Genomic DNA, 17,332 nt, shown 5'->3' with positions numbered 1-17,332 from the left:
GGAAAGAGTTTCATATTCCCTGGATGTTATTAGGGTCCTGAAATTTTGCCTACAAGTTGCTTAGGGTCATAGGTTCCCTCTTTCTTTTGTTTCCTGGTCTCTGGGAAGAGCAAACCATTTCCCATTTAGTTACTGCTACGTGGATTGGAGTTCATCTCTTCGTAATATAACTGCCTTCTAGACAGAAAGGGAATCCGCAGAGTGACCTCGTAGCATTCCAGCCATTCCTTCAACATACCATTATCTCGTGCATGTCAGAGCTCCCTTGATACAGCTTTCACGCTTATGATGCTTCATGCTGTAACTCAAGGAAGTAGCATTTACCTCAGTAAGTCCATCCAGTTTGGAGTCTGAGTACAATTAAACTTTGTCTAGTTTCCAGGTGCTTGGTAACCCCCGAGCAGGCAGGGAGTATTTCATAATATCTGCTCTGAAAGTTCACAGCAGGCCAGCCAGAGTGGGCTGGTAGCTGACGATGAGGAGGTACCAAACTTTTCTTTCAGTAGATTTGTGGAACAAGCTGATTTAGCAAAGAGTATTGAAACAACTTTCTGAAATCCATTTTCCAGAACGGAGCAAAATTAACATGTTCAACCTAGGGAAACCCTTCAAATAAATTCATAAACATAAACCCATTCCAAATCTCTCATAATTTACCCCATTTTAGTAAATGTGGAATCACTGTGTTCAAACAACATATCACAGCAACTCAGGTCCATCTTCCAGTTTCATAATGGTGACTTTGTAAGATGGGTCATTTCAATTACAACAGACTGATATCATAACGAGAATTATAACCTCACTGAAGAACCAAGGATCAGCTGGATAGAAATGAAGAAATCTCATTCAGACATGAATACCTACCATGGTCACATGGGCAAAGTCATTTCTCCTTTTTCGCTTCCATCCCCTTAACTAAGGCTTTCTTTCAGGCAGCCATGCCATCCTTATTTCAATGCTCTTGTTATATATAAAAAAGCCTCCCAAGTTCTGTGACTCCACCGATAGGTATGTATAATGGATTGTGGAAGAAAGTGATCCCACCCTGAACCCACCATTCACCTAGTTTTGTGGCTTTTAATCAGCCCCTTAACACTTTTAAAGTGTTTAATATTGCATATGTTGGCAGTATGATGGTTCGCATATTTTTAAGGGAAGAGAAATGCTGTCGTGAAGTAGTAAAATTCTAACGGTCCCTGCGAGGAACAGAAATGTTCTACCATTAAATAAGTGTCAGAAAGCTGCCGTGAATAACAAGGGCCAGATTCTCAGATGTTGTCACTCAGTATAATTTGGCATGGCTTCACAGATTTTAATGTATTGATGCTGATTTCCAGTTGAGAATTTGGCCTGTTTGCTCTTACAGATCTGTTCCAGCAAAATTGCAAGGCCCAGAAGGCTGCAGACTGTGGCTATGAAGCAGGGTTGACCTATCATGTGGAAAGGTCAGCCTGCTGCACAAAGGGAAGAAAATAAAACATTGGATAGCTGGAAGTTACAGGGCTTTTTTGGAGGACAAGGCAAGCGTTCCTCCTGCCCACTTGCAATTTGTATTTGTCCCACAAGGGCTGCTTAGGTGCAGGGAGTATATCCCACCTGGACTGGTATAACTATCGTTTGTGGCTCCAGCAGACAGGATATGAGGACAGAAATCAGACTTTCAGTCTGGTCTTTTTCTTTCTTTTTTCCTAGTAGATGGTTGGCTCATGGGGAACTCTCGCTTCCATGATCTCTGGAAGAGACAATGGCAGGGGAGGGCTTCCTCCCTGGCAATCAGTGTTTGTATGGGAAGAAATATTAACTTGATGGGCCTCTCTCTTCTTCCTGGCTGACAGCTCCAGCTGCTTGAGCTGTCAGCTAGCGAGAAGGCTTCAGGCAATATGGCCCCTTTAAAATTTCTTTCCTAGCTCACAAATGTCAGCCAGCCAGGCACATATGAGCTTCCCCCCCCCCCGGTGTAATAGTGTTATTCCCAATGCCTGACGCCACACCAAGAAGTGGGCAGGTCTGTCTGGCATTTTAAGTTTCAATTCAATATTATATTATATAGCCTTGTTTAAAGGAGAAATATCACTGGAGAGAGAATATAATTCCCTTGTCTTGTGGCACCTCTGCTTGCTATCAAGCCATTGCTAAAGCAATTTAGGGCTGGTTGAAGCTGTAACGGTTTTAATTTTAGCTTCATGACACCCAGACTGCAAACAAGCGTTGTTATTGTTGTGGGATCAGCTGTGTTAGGATATGTACCGGCACAGCTGATCCAATTGATTGGCAGATACAGTCATCACCCGAGGCTGTTGTCCCACAGGATCAGGCCCCTACCGCTCCCAGGGCTTCAGTGGCTCATCCTGCAGGACAATGGTCACAGGTGCGGGGCTCGAACCTGGGGAGCCCCATGGAAGGGAGCCACAGGGTTCTCTTGCTCTGCAACATGGAACTCATGCCCCAGGATCTCCTGCCCAGGGCAGCTGGGAAGCGTGGGCAGCCCGGAGATGCAGTGATTGCACCAGACACGAACAGGCATCCTGCACATCGGGGCATGTCAGACAGTTACCAGGAACTGTCACACAGACATTTTGGGGCATTCAGGACACAACAGGGGGAAAGGATGTCTGTTCACACACATTTTGTGCCACGATAAAAAATGTTCAGGCGTGACAAAGGCAACATCTGTTTACAGCCTCAATTACTGTTCATGCTAAATTCTGGAACGTCAAAGTCAGGGCCTGTTTTGATGGGTTTTGAGTACCTACCTCTTGCCTTTAGTGGAATTCAGGGGGTGCCTGGCTTTTCTCAGGACAAAGTCTAAAATTAATTGACTTCCTTTCCCTGCAAACATTTCAAGTTCCTCTTAGTGTCTGATGTCTTGGTTTTTCTTCATAGAATCATAGAAGTAGGGTCGGAAGAGACTTTGTAGATCTTCAGGTCCGACCCCCTGCCTGGGCAGGAGGAAAACTGGGCTCAAGTGACCCCAGCCAGGTAGGCATCGAGCCGCTTCTTAAAGATCCCCAGGGTAGGAGCCAGCACCACTTCCCTTGGAAGTCGGTTCCAGATCCTAGCCGCCCTGACTGTGAAGTAGTTCCTACGGATGTCTAATCTAAACCTACTCTCCAACAACTTGTGGCCGTTATTCCTTGTTATCCAGGGGGGCGCTAGGGGAAACAAGGTCTCCCCCAAACCCTTCTGGTCCCCCCTAGTGAGTTTATAGACAGTCACCAGATCCCCCCTCAGCCTTCTCTTGTGAAGGCTGAACAGGTTCAGGTCCCGTAACCTCTCATTAAGGGCTTCCTCTAGCCACTCATTAAGGGCTTGATTCAAAACCAGTTGAACTTGAGGGAAAAATTCCAGTTGACTTCAGTCAGTTTTGCATTAGGCTCTTTTGGCGCATATACATGAGCAGCAAGGCTGCTTCGATGCACTGTAATTAGTGTATCAGTGTCTCCCATGCTTAAAAATGGGAGTGGAGCGCTTTAACTAAAGCTTGTTCGATGAGCTTTAGTTAAAACTCCCCCACCACCATTTTTAAGCACAGGGAGGCTGATACATGAGATGTTCTGGGCACTTTAATTAGAACAGCTCTCAGAGCCACTCTAATTAAAGTGCCCTTCACCCCCACCACCACTACTCATGGAGCACATGTATAAACACCCTAAAACTGGAAGCTGAGTCCTATTGTGCTTGACTCTCCGATGCAGGCAGGGTTGTCTTTTTTCATTATTTTTTTTTGTTTGTCCTCTGTATATTTTCCAATGGGGCAGCTTCCATGTTTTCCTGGCCAAAAGAAATATGCTGCACTAGAGCTGTCTGTTTTGGGTGGTGAATGGTAAATCACTCCTTCACATGCAGCATTTTCATGAATATTCTTCCTTGTTTCAGTTCAGGTGTTTTAACAAATAAATCTCCAAATGACAGCTAAAATGTAACGTGCTTGCTTTAAAAAAATATTAAATTGAGAGAGATCCAAATAGGTATCACCCTCAGCAGTTTGGAGAGTAGGCCCAGCCTTAATCTTTCTGCTGTAAGCAGGCCAGATCTCAGATTCACTGTCACAGAAGTCCCTATATTCAGATGAGCCTGTATTTTTTATAACGCACACTTTATTTTTATATGTACATTTTGCATTATTTCAGTCCTACAATCAAATTAAACCTAGGTAAATGTATTACTGCATGTATCAACTTTTTAACAAATTACTGCTTTCTGGTTGTGACAAATTACTATTATCCTGTAAACAATATGTATGTGATGCAAGTTAGAAAGTAATAGTAAAGGGCAGATAAAAATTCTATGAGCCTTGTCCTTTAAGTCAAGATGGAAGGTAGAAACTGTACCAACTTTAGATCAGTATCTACATCATGGACAATTAATATGTAAAAACATGGTCATTAAGCCAGAAATCCTTTGGAATAAGGGATACTTATTTGGATAATTAAATTGAAGGGTCATAATGTGAGACTGCTACATTCCAGATGCATCTTGGAAGGGATATTGAGCTGTTAAAAGGTATTTTTTTCAAAACAAAAAACTGAACTATTTGGCCAAGCTACTGAGACAGACTAGCTTTTCCCCCTCCAGGGACACCAGAGGACATTACTTTGTGGGGAGGGGTGGTGTCTGGTTTGCTGATGAGTAATGTAGGTCAAAAGATCCTGGAAAGTTCAGCAAAACTAGGTAATGTAGGAAGGAAGGCAATGGCACAAGACACCTGAAAGGAAAAAAGTGCTAGAAGAGTCGTATTTGTTGGGTGTCCATCTATGTGACTCCTGGCAGAGTTTGAGATATGCATGCCACTTCCTTGGCCACATTGGATTTTCAAGCTCTGCCCTTTTTTTATTAGATCATTTGAGTTTTGAATTGTTTTGAGTTAAAGCCATTTCATTACATCCCTGATGGCAAGGTAACCTCACTGTGTAGAAGGGGAGGTAAAAAGCCTGTCCTGGAGAATCCCTGGAACACCCTTGTGAGCTGCCATCCTGCTGATGGCTGCCTTCGCAGGGACACAGATAAGGCAGCCTGGCCTAGCCATTTGCATGCTGGCCCAGCTTCAGTTTCCCACTGTCCCGTGCGTTTTCTGGGTGGCCTTAGCCAGGTCACTTTGTCACTCTTGTCTTTACTCCCCACCAATAAAACAGCCCTCTCCTTCTTCACCACCTTGTTGAAAAGATAAAAGTGCACTGAAGATTGAGAGACAAGGTTCTTTGGATTGTGAGGCACTTGGATGCTGCAGTAAAAGAAGCAATATAAATACCACACTGGACAGATAAGGAGAGGAAGCTGACCAGGAGGAGTGATGAGACTAGAGGGGCAAATATGAGATGCAGTGGTTCTTTTTCTTCTTGCTTGGACACAAATAGAGCCTCACTTTGACCATCCTCAGCAACAAAGGACAAGTGTACAGAACATAATATCCATGCCATAGGGCATGAACCTTGCTGCCTTCTACACTTGAATACATGAGAATGGCTGCACTTTACCAGGAAAACCTGTCTCTGTCTTTAAAGAAATATATTTTCAATTATTTTAGCATTTAATGTTTTAAAACTAAGATTTCCAATGTCAAGCAAGTAAGGGTTGAGGTATAGGTGAAGTCCACGTGTATTATGTTAGAGGACTCCTTACTCGGTGACCATGTTTGTACTTGGGTTTAGGTATTGATCTCTAGAATGACAGAATAACATTTTAGTTCAAGCATGTGTTTGGTGTGTGTGTGTGTATCCACACATAAACATGTATATCTACATATCTATCTCTCTAACTATATACACATACACACACAACTATATATACACAAATATATGTATGTATGTAGAGAGAGAGATGGATGTACATATAGATGTGTGTGTATGAGTGTATATATGCATATGTACATATAAAAATATTTGGGGAAAAGAACATTAACAGAAATCAGCCAGTGATACTAATGTAAGATAAATTCTTGTATCGCTGGAATCGCACAAGAGAAGGAAAAGAAAATGTTGTGGTCAAGTTTCAAACCAAGACTCAAGTGTTAATTGAGAATTGCACCTAACTAAACATTTTCTGCAGCTGTTAAGTCAATGTGGGTGTTGACAAACTTTGACAATTAGGGACCCCAGGATCATCCCTAAATAAATCTTTCATTGCAATGCATCCTGTCCCCGGCCAGGCTTGGAGTAATAGGGCAGGGGCTATCCAATAAGCTATCTGGTGAGGCATTGATTGCCATTCCTTTGGGTAAAAACAAGTGCTGCCTCACATCACTGCTCCATGTGTTGAGGCACGCTGAGGAGGAGGACTCAGTCTTACCTATTCAGGAGTCTGTGGAGGACTCTGGCCAGCACCACTTCAGGTCACTCTGTGGTGTAGGACAGACATGCCTGACCCCAGAGCAGCAGGTTTCAGAATTTGCAACGCTGAACATGAAGAAGCTGTTGTTTCAGGCTCTCCGCATACTCAAGCAGGTGTTGCTGCATCTGTTACACAGCGTGTCTTTTGAAAATTTTCCATGAGGTTTGAAGCCATTTTTTTAAAACGAGCATGAAGAGTTGCTTGCTGCCTAGGCACTTGATCAGGCTTGAATCTCCACAGAATATGTTCGCCTGCCATTCTCCAAATTTTGTTGGCCGTGAATTTTACTGTCTGTGGGATTCTGAGGGGTAAAATAACACCCGTTTACCAAGCGCAGTGCACACCCCAGAGCTTTTTCTTAATTGTACAGAGATTTTGCTTGGCTTGGACTATCCTCGCTTTCAGCAGCATGCTTTATTTGTATGCTTTCTAGATACCTTCCTCTTAAGATAGAACAGTAATGAAGTAATTCCTTGTATTGATAACCCCAGCCCCAAAAAATCTAGAGATTGGCTTAAAAGGCATGAAGCTTAAAATAAAAAGTGTGGTTATTATTATTGTCCAATTGTTGAGCTTTTTGGGGTTCACATTTTAGCTTTCCTCAGCAATGAGAGCTTGATTTTTCGTTTTAACCAGAACGTTGAATTTTTTTACCTAATAACATGATTCTTGAAACTGGGATTTTCAGGAAAATTTGTGACAGTTGAAAATACCAAATGCCTGAATGTGCGTGTCTTGTCCAGCTCTCCAAGCTGATATACACCACGCTCATGTGAAATATAACTGTAGATACTATAAAAAGCTCATTGTGATGTGGAAAACTCCATTCCCAGTAAAAATTGCATGTTTTCCGTGTTTATAAATAATACCTAAAATTTACTGTTGTGGAGAGAGATTAAAAGAAAATCTTGTACAGGGTGTTTACTTGGTGTCTTCGGCGTGCTTGCGGGTCTAGTCTGTTTTAATGTTTTGGTGAAGAGTTGTACTTCCGGGCACATTCGTTGGTGGCCTGACATCAGCCTCATGCACTTGCTCCAGGAGAGCTCTGATTATATGTTCTTCTGCAGCAATACAAGTGGCTATTTCAATAGCAGCAGCAAAGCTGCTACTGGGGCAGCCAGTAACACAAACACAGAAAGATGGAGGGGGGGATGAACAGGGATGGGACTAAGTATATTTAATGGCATTGCTTTCAGGACTGCTCATCTTCCCCTGCTGGAAACTGCCTTAGAAGTTATCAGGAGGAGAAGAAAATTCTTTATTAGTGGGAGAGGAGGGGGAATCTCTTTGCTGTTTAAAGGGACCTCTTCCAGAACCTTAAAGGAGATTTTTTTTTTAATAGTTTTTATAAAGTTCAAATTGATTTCATCCCCTTAACTTTTTATGAATCATAAACCATTCTTGAGAAATTTAGTTCCCTTTTAATGACAAACTGCACATTGTAATCCCCTTCTAGACAACATGTAACATCTTTAAAGCCTGAGCTCCATTGACAAAAAGTGTGTTCGGTAGCACAATATATATTCCATAATCGTACACACACCAAGTATTTGCACATGTAAATGACGCCTGAGATGTCTGAAAGATCATTTGTTCATGCAAATACTTTGTTTGTCCACGAGATTGTAGAAATGTTGGGAGCACAGAGGCACGCAGTTGTACATGGGGTTTTTTTCCCCCGGCTCAAGAGGGTTTCTGTATTATAAAACCCATATACATAAACTTATATATTATCCACTTTGTGATTTTTCTCTTAGCTTCTAGGTAATTGCTGTGTAAGTCTTCCTGAAGATTCAAAGTTTACAGCTGCTGAAAATTGTACAACCCCTAAATACATTGGATGTATGAATGCAATTCTAGAACAGCACAATGTCTATAATTTCATAGTAACGTCCTTATAGTTGCTAAAGTTGGAAGGAAATTATTTCTTTGTCTAGTTATTCATCAACATTTTCCCCTTTGTACTCTTTTCAACCAGCTGTGGAGAAAAACATAGATCTGCGCTTACACACTTATCCCTCTCACTCCCAAATGGTCCCAGTGCAAGCTGTAAACAGTATCCATGTTTTCCATTGACAAATGATGCCTTCAAGTTACTCACTGAACACTTGGTTTAGCTGCTGCTTCACTGAACAGGAGTAGTGTGTGTAAGCCTCATGCATATGCCTCGCACTAGAGCAGCGGGTGTGCTGTTCCTGTATTGATATGATTTTGTGTTCTTTCCCTTTAGATTAGAATATGTAAAGCTCTCAGTACGGTAATTGAGAAAGGTAAGAGTTTGCAGGCTGCACGGCTGGCATCATTGCTAGATTTACTAACCATCTCTCTTCTGTTGCTGCTATCAAACTGAAACAGCTCCTGGTCTCGGGGTCTCTGTCTTGCACTTCTGTCCCTGTCACCTTCATCCCCAGCCTCTTTCACTCTACCAAACATGGATTACAAGCTCTGTGCTGGAAGCAAGTGGCTTTGCCTGTGCCCACCTGACTCAGTTGTGGCACTGAGAGCCATGCTGCTTTACCCTGCTAGTGCCTCCCTGCTCCTGCATGTCTGAGAAGCGCACATACTTGTTCTTTCTTCTGCTCCTGTTTGCTTCAGGCGGAATCTGACACCAACACCTGCCATAGTGGAAAATGTCTTTGTTGCCTTGCACTTTTGTCTGCATTGCTGCAGGGGAGCCAATGGGAGTTAAGTCCATTTACTTTTTTGTTGCCTAAGCACCATGGAATAGGATCTTGAGATGGGGCCGATAAGGAGCGGCACGTGCTGTGCTGGCCCTTTGAGTTAGCTCAGCTTAATAAGGGCCTCCCTTTCTAGGGAGGGCAGATTGCTGAGCTTGGGCCTCTGAATGGAACAGCTGGGGGAGGAAAAGGAAACAAAGGAGGGGAAACACAGAGTGCCCTGAACCTGGAGACTGGGGGTGCGGTTTAGGACCCGGAGAGCAGGCCGGCCGGCCACACGCCAGGTGTGACCTTTGCAGACTCCTTGGTTCTGCTTGTTTGTCTGGGCAATTTCCAAGGCGCTGATCGAATGGAAGGAAGCAGCCTGACAGCAGCATGCTGGCTGGATACACTCAGTGGTAGGCTGGGCTTAGGCACAGAGCACTTGAAGCACAACATTAACTCCTTGAGGCCCGGTTCACAGATGGATGCAACGCAAGAGACTTTAAATAATAACTTGCCAAACTAGAAGCTGAGCAGCTTGATGGCTGGTTATTGAGAGCCACATCAGCTCATCTCCCCTGCGTTGCCTTATTTATTTATTTATTTATTTATTTTGCTTCTTTTCCATTCTGTGAAATGATTACTTCAGGCTTAGCCTATGTTTGAATGGCGTATTTTAGAAAGCCAAAAGACTCCCTGTGACAAAAGAGCCATTTTTTTCCACCAGCAGCTAACATTCATTAGCAAGTAAGACATTACCCAGCTCTTCCTTATTGTTTTGATGATTGATTTATAAATGTTATAACTCATTCCCTAAAAAGGTCACATAACGTACAGATTTAGATCAATCTCTGTGTGTGCCCATCAGAAATCTTGAAATTGCTCCCAAGCATTGTAACCTTTCTAGTAACTGGTTGTTTATTTTACGGTTACATATGTATGTGTATGTATTGTCCCGTTTCTTTTCCCTGTAGTGATGAATAGTTAAGTGGGCTGGAGTATGTTATCTGAATAAAGTTCCAAGCTTCCATTACAAGAAGAAGGCCAAGTAATTAGAGTTCGTGCCAGACAGCTTGCAAGTAGAATTATAATATTTGTATGAAAGCCTTTATCTTTTGTGGTTATTACTTGCTCACTCTGCAGCTGCTGTCTCCCTATCAATCAAGATGGTTTAGAGGGAGCTTCAAGGTTGATTGCATAGTTAAGGACTTGCCAGAAGAAAGTTGTGACTGATGGAATGTACAAACTCTGCGGCTGATGGAATGCTGTGGGTGATTGTGAGCGCTTAGGTGTGGCTGTGCCTTCTTACACACTCTTGCCTGTTTGAACTGCACTGCTTTTCATATGTGCCGGAGCTGTATTGTTAAGTACTTGCATGAATATTGCTTGAGCTTGCCCATTTGGCGAAAATTGTATTATTTTGACCATCTGCCATTCTGCTTAGCTGCTGGAATGTAAAACACAGCACCTCCCTCCCCCACTTTCTTTCCTAGGGAAAACACAGCAATTTTCCACTTTTAATCCCAAACTAACAGCTCCACATTTTTTTCACAGAAAATGCCTTTGCATATTAAATCACTTTTTTTTTTCTTCTTTTTTACTGTTTTGGAGCTGCTTCCCCACCCCCACCCCTTGTTAGTCAGTTGATCTAAAATGTAAAACTGGTAAGTAGAAGGTATTGTCTGACATACAAATATCAGGTTTGTTCACTGGCTTTCAAATGAGCAATAAATGCTTAATATTAATAGTAATTGACCCATCATTTCAGTTGTTGTTTTTTTTAACATAATGCTGAGAATTCATTAAAACAGTTGGATTTAGCTATCACAAGCCTGACTCTCATCATGAGGCCTGTGCTTTAAACTTTGTAGAAAGCAAATAAGCAAAGATGCTGACCACATCTGATGGATCCTGTTGAATTTCCAGACTTTGGTTCTGAGAAGTACTAAGATAAATCCAGGCTGCTAGCGCACAGCAGTGGTCCTGAATTTCCAAACCTGCTCAGATAATCTGCTGGTTGCTAATTTTTTTTTTTTATGGAGTTGATTTGTGAGAAGACAACTTCTAAGTTACAGTTTTAAGAAATGTACTTTGTGTAAAATGTCCTACAGCCTTCAGCGAGGAATTATAGCCATAGGGCCACGGTTAGAATGCCAGCTGTAATCTTTAGACTGTGCCCCTTCTGTTGTACCTCAGAACAAAAGGATTCAGATGAAAAAGCTTTAAAAATGTATAGGGCTAGATTGACTAGTATGCAGCGCCTGTTTTGCACAGTTCCAGCAATGCAGAGCACCCTGTAAGCTGCACATACAGCTCCTTTACCTCTCCCAAGTTTTACAGAGCATCCATAATATACAAGGGAATTTGGCCCATTAGTTTTGTGGTCATTACAAGCAGGGAGGGGAGAAGGAAACTAGTTATCCTTAAGTATCAGATTTAAAATACCTAAAATCACTGGAGCGGCATGTTGAAATCCCAGCAGAGTCAATTTAGTCATTTGTCCTTCCAAGGTAAATTTGACTACCTTGCAGGTTACCACATGCAAGCCTTTCCATTAAGGCCATACAAGCAGATGTCCCGCCTGGGCCTTATGGACATGAAAGATCTCCTAACAGTTTTCCTAAGGGCTACCCAGTTGTGTCTAAGACAAATTTTCCCCTCCTTGCACTGTTGTATAATTAGTTGGTTATTAGCCTCCGGTCTAGAGACATCTGCATTTCCACCGTGGCATTTGTGTGTGGTATCTGCAACCTTTTTGGGTCATTCAGGAGGTATACTTGTGTAACTATACAAAATATTATCTTGACACAAAAACCATTAACAGAGCAATTGGAAGATATAGCAGGGTATTAAATCAGAAATGGGTTCACACTGTGAAATGAGCTCCAGTTTAGAGTTCCTGCACCTGAAGAAGGGTGACTGGACCCAAAAACTTGCTAAGAACTTTTTTCCAACTACTCTGTTGGTCTACTAAAAGATATCACATCTACTCAAAGAGCCTGGCCTGCAAATATTTGTAAACGTAAGAGACACCTCCAAAATTTTGATCTAGATTTTGGATTCTGAATCTTCCTCTTCCATCCTCAAGAGTTTTGGAGGTGTTTGGATATGAAGCTCTGCTTCAGTCCCATGTCTAATAAAAATGTTTATATTGAGGATTTACAGGGAGAACTTGTAACATTGTTTAAAAATACAGTACCAGGAGAGAGCTGATGAAATGGCATTCACACTTAGAACTGTCTTGGGACAAGTCAAAACCACAGTAGCAACAACAGTGCTGTGTTGCAGCATGCATTTTTGTATTCCTCAGAGCATGATTATAATTGCATTGGGGAAAGACAAGAGTTGCATACACACACACTTTAATTTTATTCATTTACTTTTGATTTTAATAGCTGTATCCTCATCTGTTCTCCTGACAAAGCATTGCGTTCTGACCTCGAGTCATAATCCCCTTTGGGGAATAATTGAGTTATAACTTAGTGTAAAACAACAATGTGTAAATACATGTGGACTAGACTGTAGCCATTGGGGATTTTGACAAACTTTGCATAAAGTTCTTAAACTCTGTTTTTCAATACAACAGAAATGATGGAGATTTCATTTACTGCCTTCCCAGTGGAATTGCTACTTTCCCACCCTCCCCCTTTGTTAATCAGGGGCTAAGAGAGATTATAATTTCATCAAAAATATTCACTGTAAGGAAGCTGATTTTCAACCCCCACAATAGAGATTAAGTACTCTGAATTGATTGAATTGCTCCATTCCCTCCACCCTTCTAAGGTGGGGAAGTAGCTGGTACCTGCAGTATCATCTTACTCCTGTCCACTGGGCCTCAGGATCTGGGTAGCTTGTATGGGGCTGTCAAGAAGTTTCTTACTCCCCTGCGTGGGTGCTTAGTCCACAGCACAGCCGAGCCCTTCCTTACTTTCTCTGGAAACAGGCAACATCCAGACTCCTTACCACATACTGGCAGCACAGTCTCCTTACAGCTGAGGGCCAACTTCATTTGTGTACAACTCCGTTAAATGCAGTGTAGCTGCACCTAGGATGAATGGCGGTGTCCATTTTGCATCCTATGAAGCATTTCTGTTGATGTGAACACATGCAGACCCCTTTTGTTCTAAGACACGTTTTCTCCACCTACTTTCTTTTTCAGGCTGTCTCACCACAAGTGCAAGTGCTGACCTCACTGTAAGCATAGGGATAGAATTAGCAGAGCAGACCTCTCCAACGCTACCACGTGCCACGAAAAACAAAGTCTCTGGGAAACTTCGTCGCTCCGCTAGTGCTCTCAGCAAATCTTCAAACTAATGCACTTTGGAAGTGGAAGTCCAGTCAAGGGAACTTAAAGCAAAATTCTTGAAATATATTAAAATATTTACTATATCACTAGAACTTGTAACTTTGGGTAAGCACACAATGAAGTATTTTTGCTATAAAATTACAATTCTCTAATGTTTCAAATCTTAAATTATTGATGGACAGCTTTCACTTGAATTACCCATCATGCATTTCACTTGATTTTTGCTGTCATAAAAATGACTCAGACAAATGTGGGGCGTTCAGTGTGTGTGGCATTTTAAGTGGTATGAGATAACTCACGCATTTTCCCTGAGTTTTGGTAAGTGCAAATTTTAATGTCACAGAGAGACATTCCAAGTGTTAGAACCAGTTAATATACTTTCCATGTCTTGATTTTAAACATTCCAGTTAACCCTTGTTTATATATTAACAAATGTTGTCTAAATGGAAAGCAAGTTTAATTTGATTTACCATCTGATGGATGCTTTTCTTTTTGTAAGTATGGGTGACCAACCTGGGTGCTTATCAATGTCTTCAAGTGCCCATTGCTGTTCTGTTTTGGACTGCTCACTCAATGCAGTTTTTGTGCATGTAGCTAAAAATGCATAAGTATCAAATGAGTGTTGCTAAGTAATTTACCTGCAATCTAGAAAGCTATTGCCAGTTGCATAAAACACCATGCCCTGGATTAAAAGCACTTTGCTTAATCTTGCCATGCTATACAGGAGGGCATATTCTCATGTATCTTATAAAGGCTTGAAATCAAGGATGCTCCAGGCCTTGCAGGCTTGTGTCTCAACGCAGCATACCAGGAAATGGAATTAAGACCCCTTGCATTTTCTCAGTATTCCTGCTATGATCGCCACATGCCAGTGTTGCTATATTTAAAGGTCTGCAGTCTGATGGTCTCAGCATCTATTGTCAAATAGCCACACAGTGTAATGCAGGTTAGTTGTTAACATGTCCAGTTCAGCTCCAGCCACTTAGTTTATATCTCTCTGGTTATTTCATGATTGAAATCCTGTTAGGACTATGCTTGGATTTGGAGTTATTTTGTCATATGGAATGCTGCATGTGATTGATGCATCATAGATTTTAATCACTTTTTCAGTCTAGGTAAAAAATAAAAATGACCAAATTATTTCATTTAGAAAAGCAGATATTGCACATTAGTATTAATTTTGTGTGACCCAGGCTTGCATAACTAGGAGCCAGTACACATCTTAGGTAGCCACATTGACCTGTTGCACCAGCAGGACAGTAATCTGCTAAATGAAGTACCCCTAATCAGACCTAAGTATAATAAACTTGAAAGCTTTCAAGGGCACATGACATTGTTTTCTTTTACTGATCAGCACGATATGCAAATATTTTAAACACAAAACCAACTTGTTGCGATCTCAGTAAGTACTGGGGTTGAAAGGCTAAGGGAAACCTTTTGTACTTTAAAAAATGTAACTTTACCACAAAAGTAAAGGAAATAAAAGGCAAGAACTGTAACCACTTTGAACACTTAATACAAGTGAGAAAATTAAAATTGATGATAGAAATTCTGTCCTCGAATTTTGTCTTCATCTTGCAGCAGCCTGCAAGCAGAGATCAATCACCCATGTAAATGCTGCAATACCTGAGAACAACAGGGTCTGGAGCAGTGAAGTTCCAGCAGTGAATTTCCTAGCCTTTTACAGGACGGTTGGACACTAAGGGAGAAAGAGGCAATTGTCAGACAGCTAAAATCACCTTAGCCTTTGGTCTTTGAATCTTGGATGTTAGTGTTGGTGGTACCTTTGCTGCTGGAGTTTCAGATCTCACACCTGTAACCTTCCTAATCCTCCTCAGGTCTAGTTGACGTTGTTTCTATTTGTTGAATTTATGTTCATGATGTTCTTTAGCCCATTTAAACCTAATGTGATTTATCTCAACTGAAGGGGACTTTTATGTGAAGCTAACTGCACCATTGGGCAGATATTTTTTGTTGCACTCAGTTTCTCTGTATAGGTTAAGTGAATGTCTATCTACTTTCATGTCAAGAGTGATCTGCATTAATTCTCTGTGAATATGGAATACTATTTGATAAATATTTACAGTACTATTAAGTTATAGTTTGGCATTTTGTTATTGGGTTTATGTATTAGTTTATTTGGTTCTAGCAGTAGCCCGTTTATCAGGATAAGGATAAATTTTGTAATTGGACCCATTCATTATCCAAACTAGAAAGTAGAAATTATTACTCATAATGTTAGTATGCTGTCCACGTGAGCTGGCATTTACAATTCACAGGTAAATGCAGTAAATGCCTGCTGGGACAGAGCACTGTTAAATCGCTAAAATGTCTGGTTTTCATTTCACTTTCTGCTTTAAACTATGGTTTTTGCTTCTTCCTGATAGTGTGTCTATAAAGTCAATTAGAAAAGTTGTGTATTGCATTATAAAATGTGTTCTCATAGCAATGATTGTTGGGTAGGAGAACATGGCTATTCTTAGTTATCCAATAAAATGTCAAATATAAGCTGGCTGAAATAGTTCAAAGGGCATTTTTCTGAATAACGTGGAAACTTTCCTTCTAAGCATACGCACATCTCTAATAAAAAGAATGAAAGTTCAGATACAAAATTATTTCCTTGGTACTAAACATATCAAAAAAATGAATTGTCGAAGTCCTAGTGGAGTTTTGTAACATAAAGCAATAAACATATTTTTTCCTTAATGCCTCAGAAACCAGTAAACCGATTCACAGCATAATTTTTTATAAAAATATACAGAACATAAAGAAAATGTCTCTCAGGTGCAAACAGCTTCTCTCTGATCTTTTATTTAACTGCCAGGGTGAAACAGGGATGCTGACACTGGCACTAGACTTTATTTCTTGTTATCCAAATAATAAATGCAGACTTAACTGCATCGGATGAGGATATATTCTATAGTGTTAGTTGTTCGCACCACTTTTAAGCAGCTATATTCTGTCTAAAAAAAGAAATACTGGGCAAAATTCAGAGTTGGTGTAAGTGAGCGTAAATTTCATGGAAATCACTGGGCAAATTTGAGTAGAGACTTTCATGATGAAGTGCAGTTTTGGGGTGTCTTTGGGTAAAACAACTTAATTTGGGCTGATTTGGTGTTCATGTAATCTAGGTGTAACAGAGAATGCAGCTGACATGTAGGTGTACAATAAGCCATGGGAGGAGAGGTTCTCCCTTCCTGAGGAATATAAAATCCTTTTCTTATCCTATTCTGTCACCCTGCACACAGTTCCCATTAAAGTCACCTGATGGGATGACCAGGCCCTTGTTGTTCAGACTATGCTATGCTTTAATGAAGCAGCTTGTTTTTGATGAGTAGGATATGATTTGTACTTCTGTTATTGAAAACTCGTTGGCTACCCAACAACATGCTTGCCCAATGCAGATTCGATTTAGCATAGTTAAACAAAATAAGACTTCATCTTGAGGCAATTGCTGTTTGTTGTAACAGTAGCCATAACTCTGTAGGCTTTCCTAGAGTTTTTATTGTTACAAATAGATTAATTTCACTACTGAAAAGAAATCTCCAGCACATCTTCAGTGCTTGAAGGCATGGGGAGTGCTTCACTTAAGCCTTCCATGCAGTGACTATTGGATGAACAATCATGACAATAATAGCAGCATCTACAATATTTTGTAAAGCTCTGAGGAGAAGGGACTTCTTGATGAAATCAGAAAGATGGGAGGTACTTTTCAGTGTCTTTCGGCCAGACTCTGTTATTCTTTTCTTGAAACTTCTCCTCATTCCAGTTCTCTTTTGCTTACCTACCCCCCGAGCAGGTGTTACACTGAAGATGCGATTGACCAGTTTATCATATCTTAAAGTGTAACCTGGCCAAGCATTTAAGCAGCTAATTGCACAACAAAAAGTAAAACCAGTCACAAAATTATTACGTAAAAAAGGTATAATAATTTTGTGGCTGGTTTCAGTTGTGTCTTAGAGTGAACATGTGGCCCGATGGACTGCACCAGGGCTCAAATGGCCTCCTGTGCAGTCCCTGCCAGTCCAAAACCAGCTGA

General features: G+C 41.1%; 1 protein-coding gene across 2 annotated transcripts in view; it reads left to right on the top strand.

The window, feature by feature from the left end:
* The window catches only part of RALGAPA2 (Ral GTPase activating protein catalytic alpha subunit 2), a 375,043-nt gene extending 357,721 nt beyond the window's left edge, over nt 1-17,322 (top strand). For both annotated transcript variants that reach the window (XM_025201970.1, XM_025201964.1), the window contains 2 exons: nt 8,558-8,597; nt 13,147-17,322. In XM_025201970.1, the coding sequence (XP_025057755.1) occupies nt 8,558-8,562 (5 nt within the window). In that variant the 3' untranslated portion in view covers nt 8,563-8,597; nt 13,147-17,322. The remainder of the gene's footprint in view (nt 1-8,557; nt 8,598-13,146) is intronic.
* The last annotated feature ends 10 nt before the right edge of the window (nt 17,323-17,332 follow it).

Source organism: Alligator sinensis, unplaced genomic scaffold (genome assembly GCF_000455745.1).
Source record: "Alligator sinensis unplaced genomic scaffold, ASM45574v1 scaffold140_1, whole genome shotgun sequence".
Taxonomy (NCBI): Eukaryota; Metazoa; Chordata; order Crocodylia; family Alligatoridae; genus Alligator; species Alligator sinensis.
This window is presented reverse-complemented; position numbering and strand designations above follow the sequence as displayed.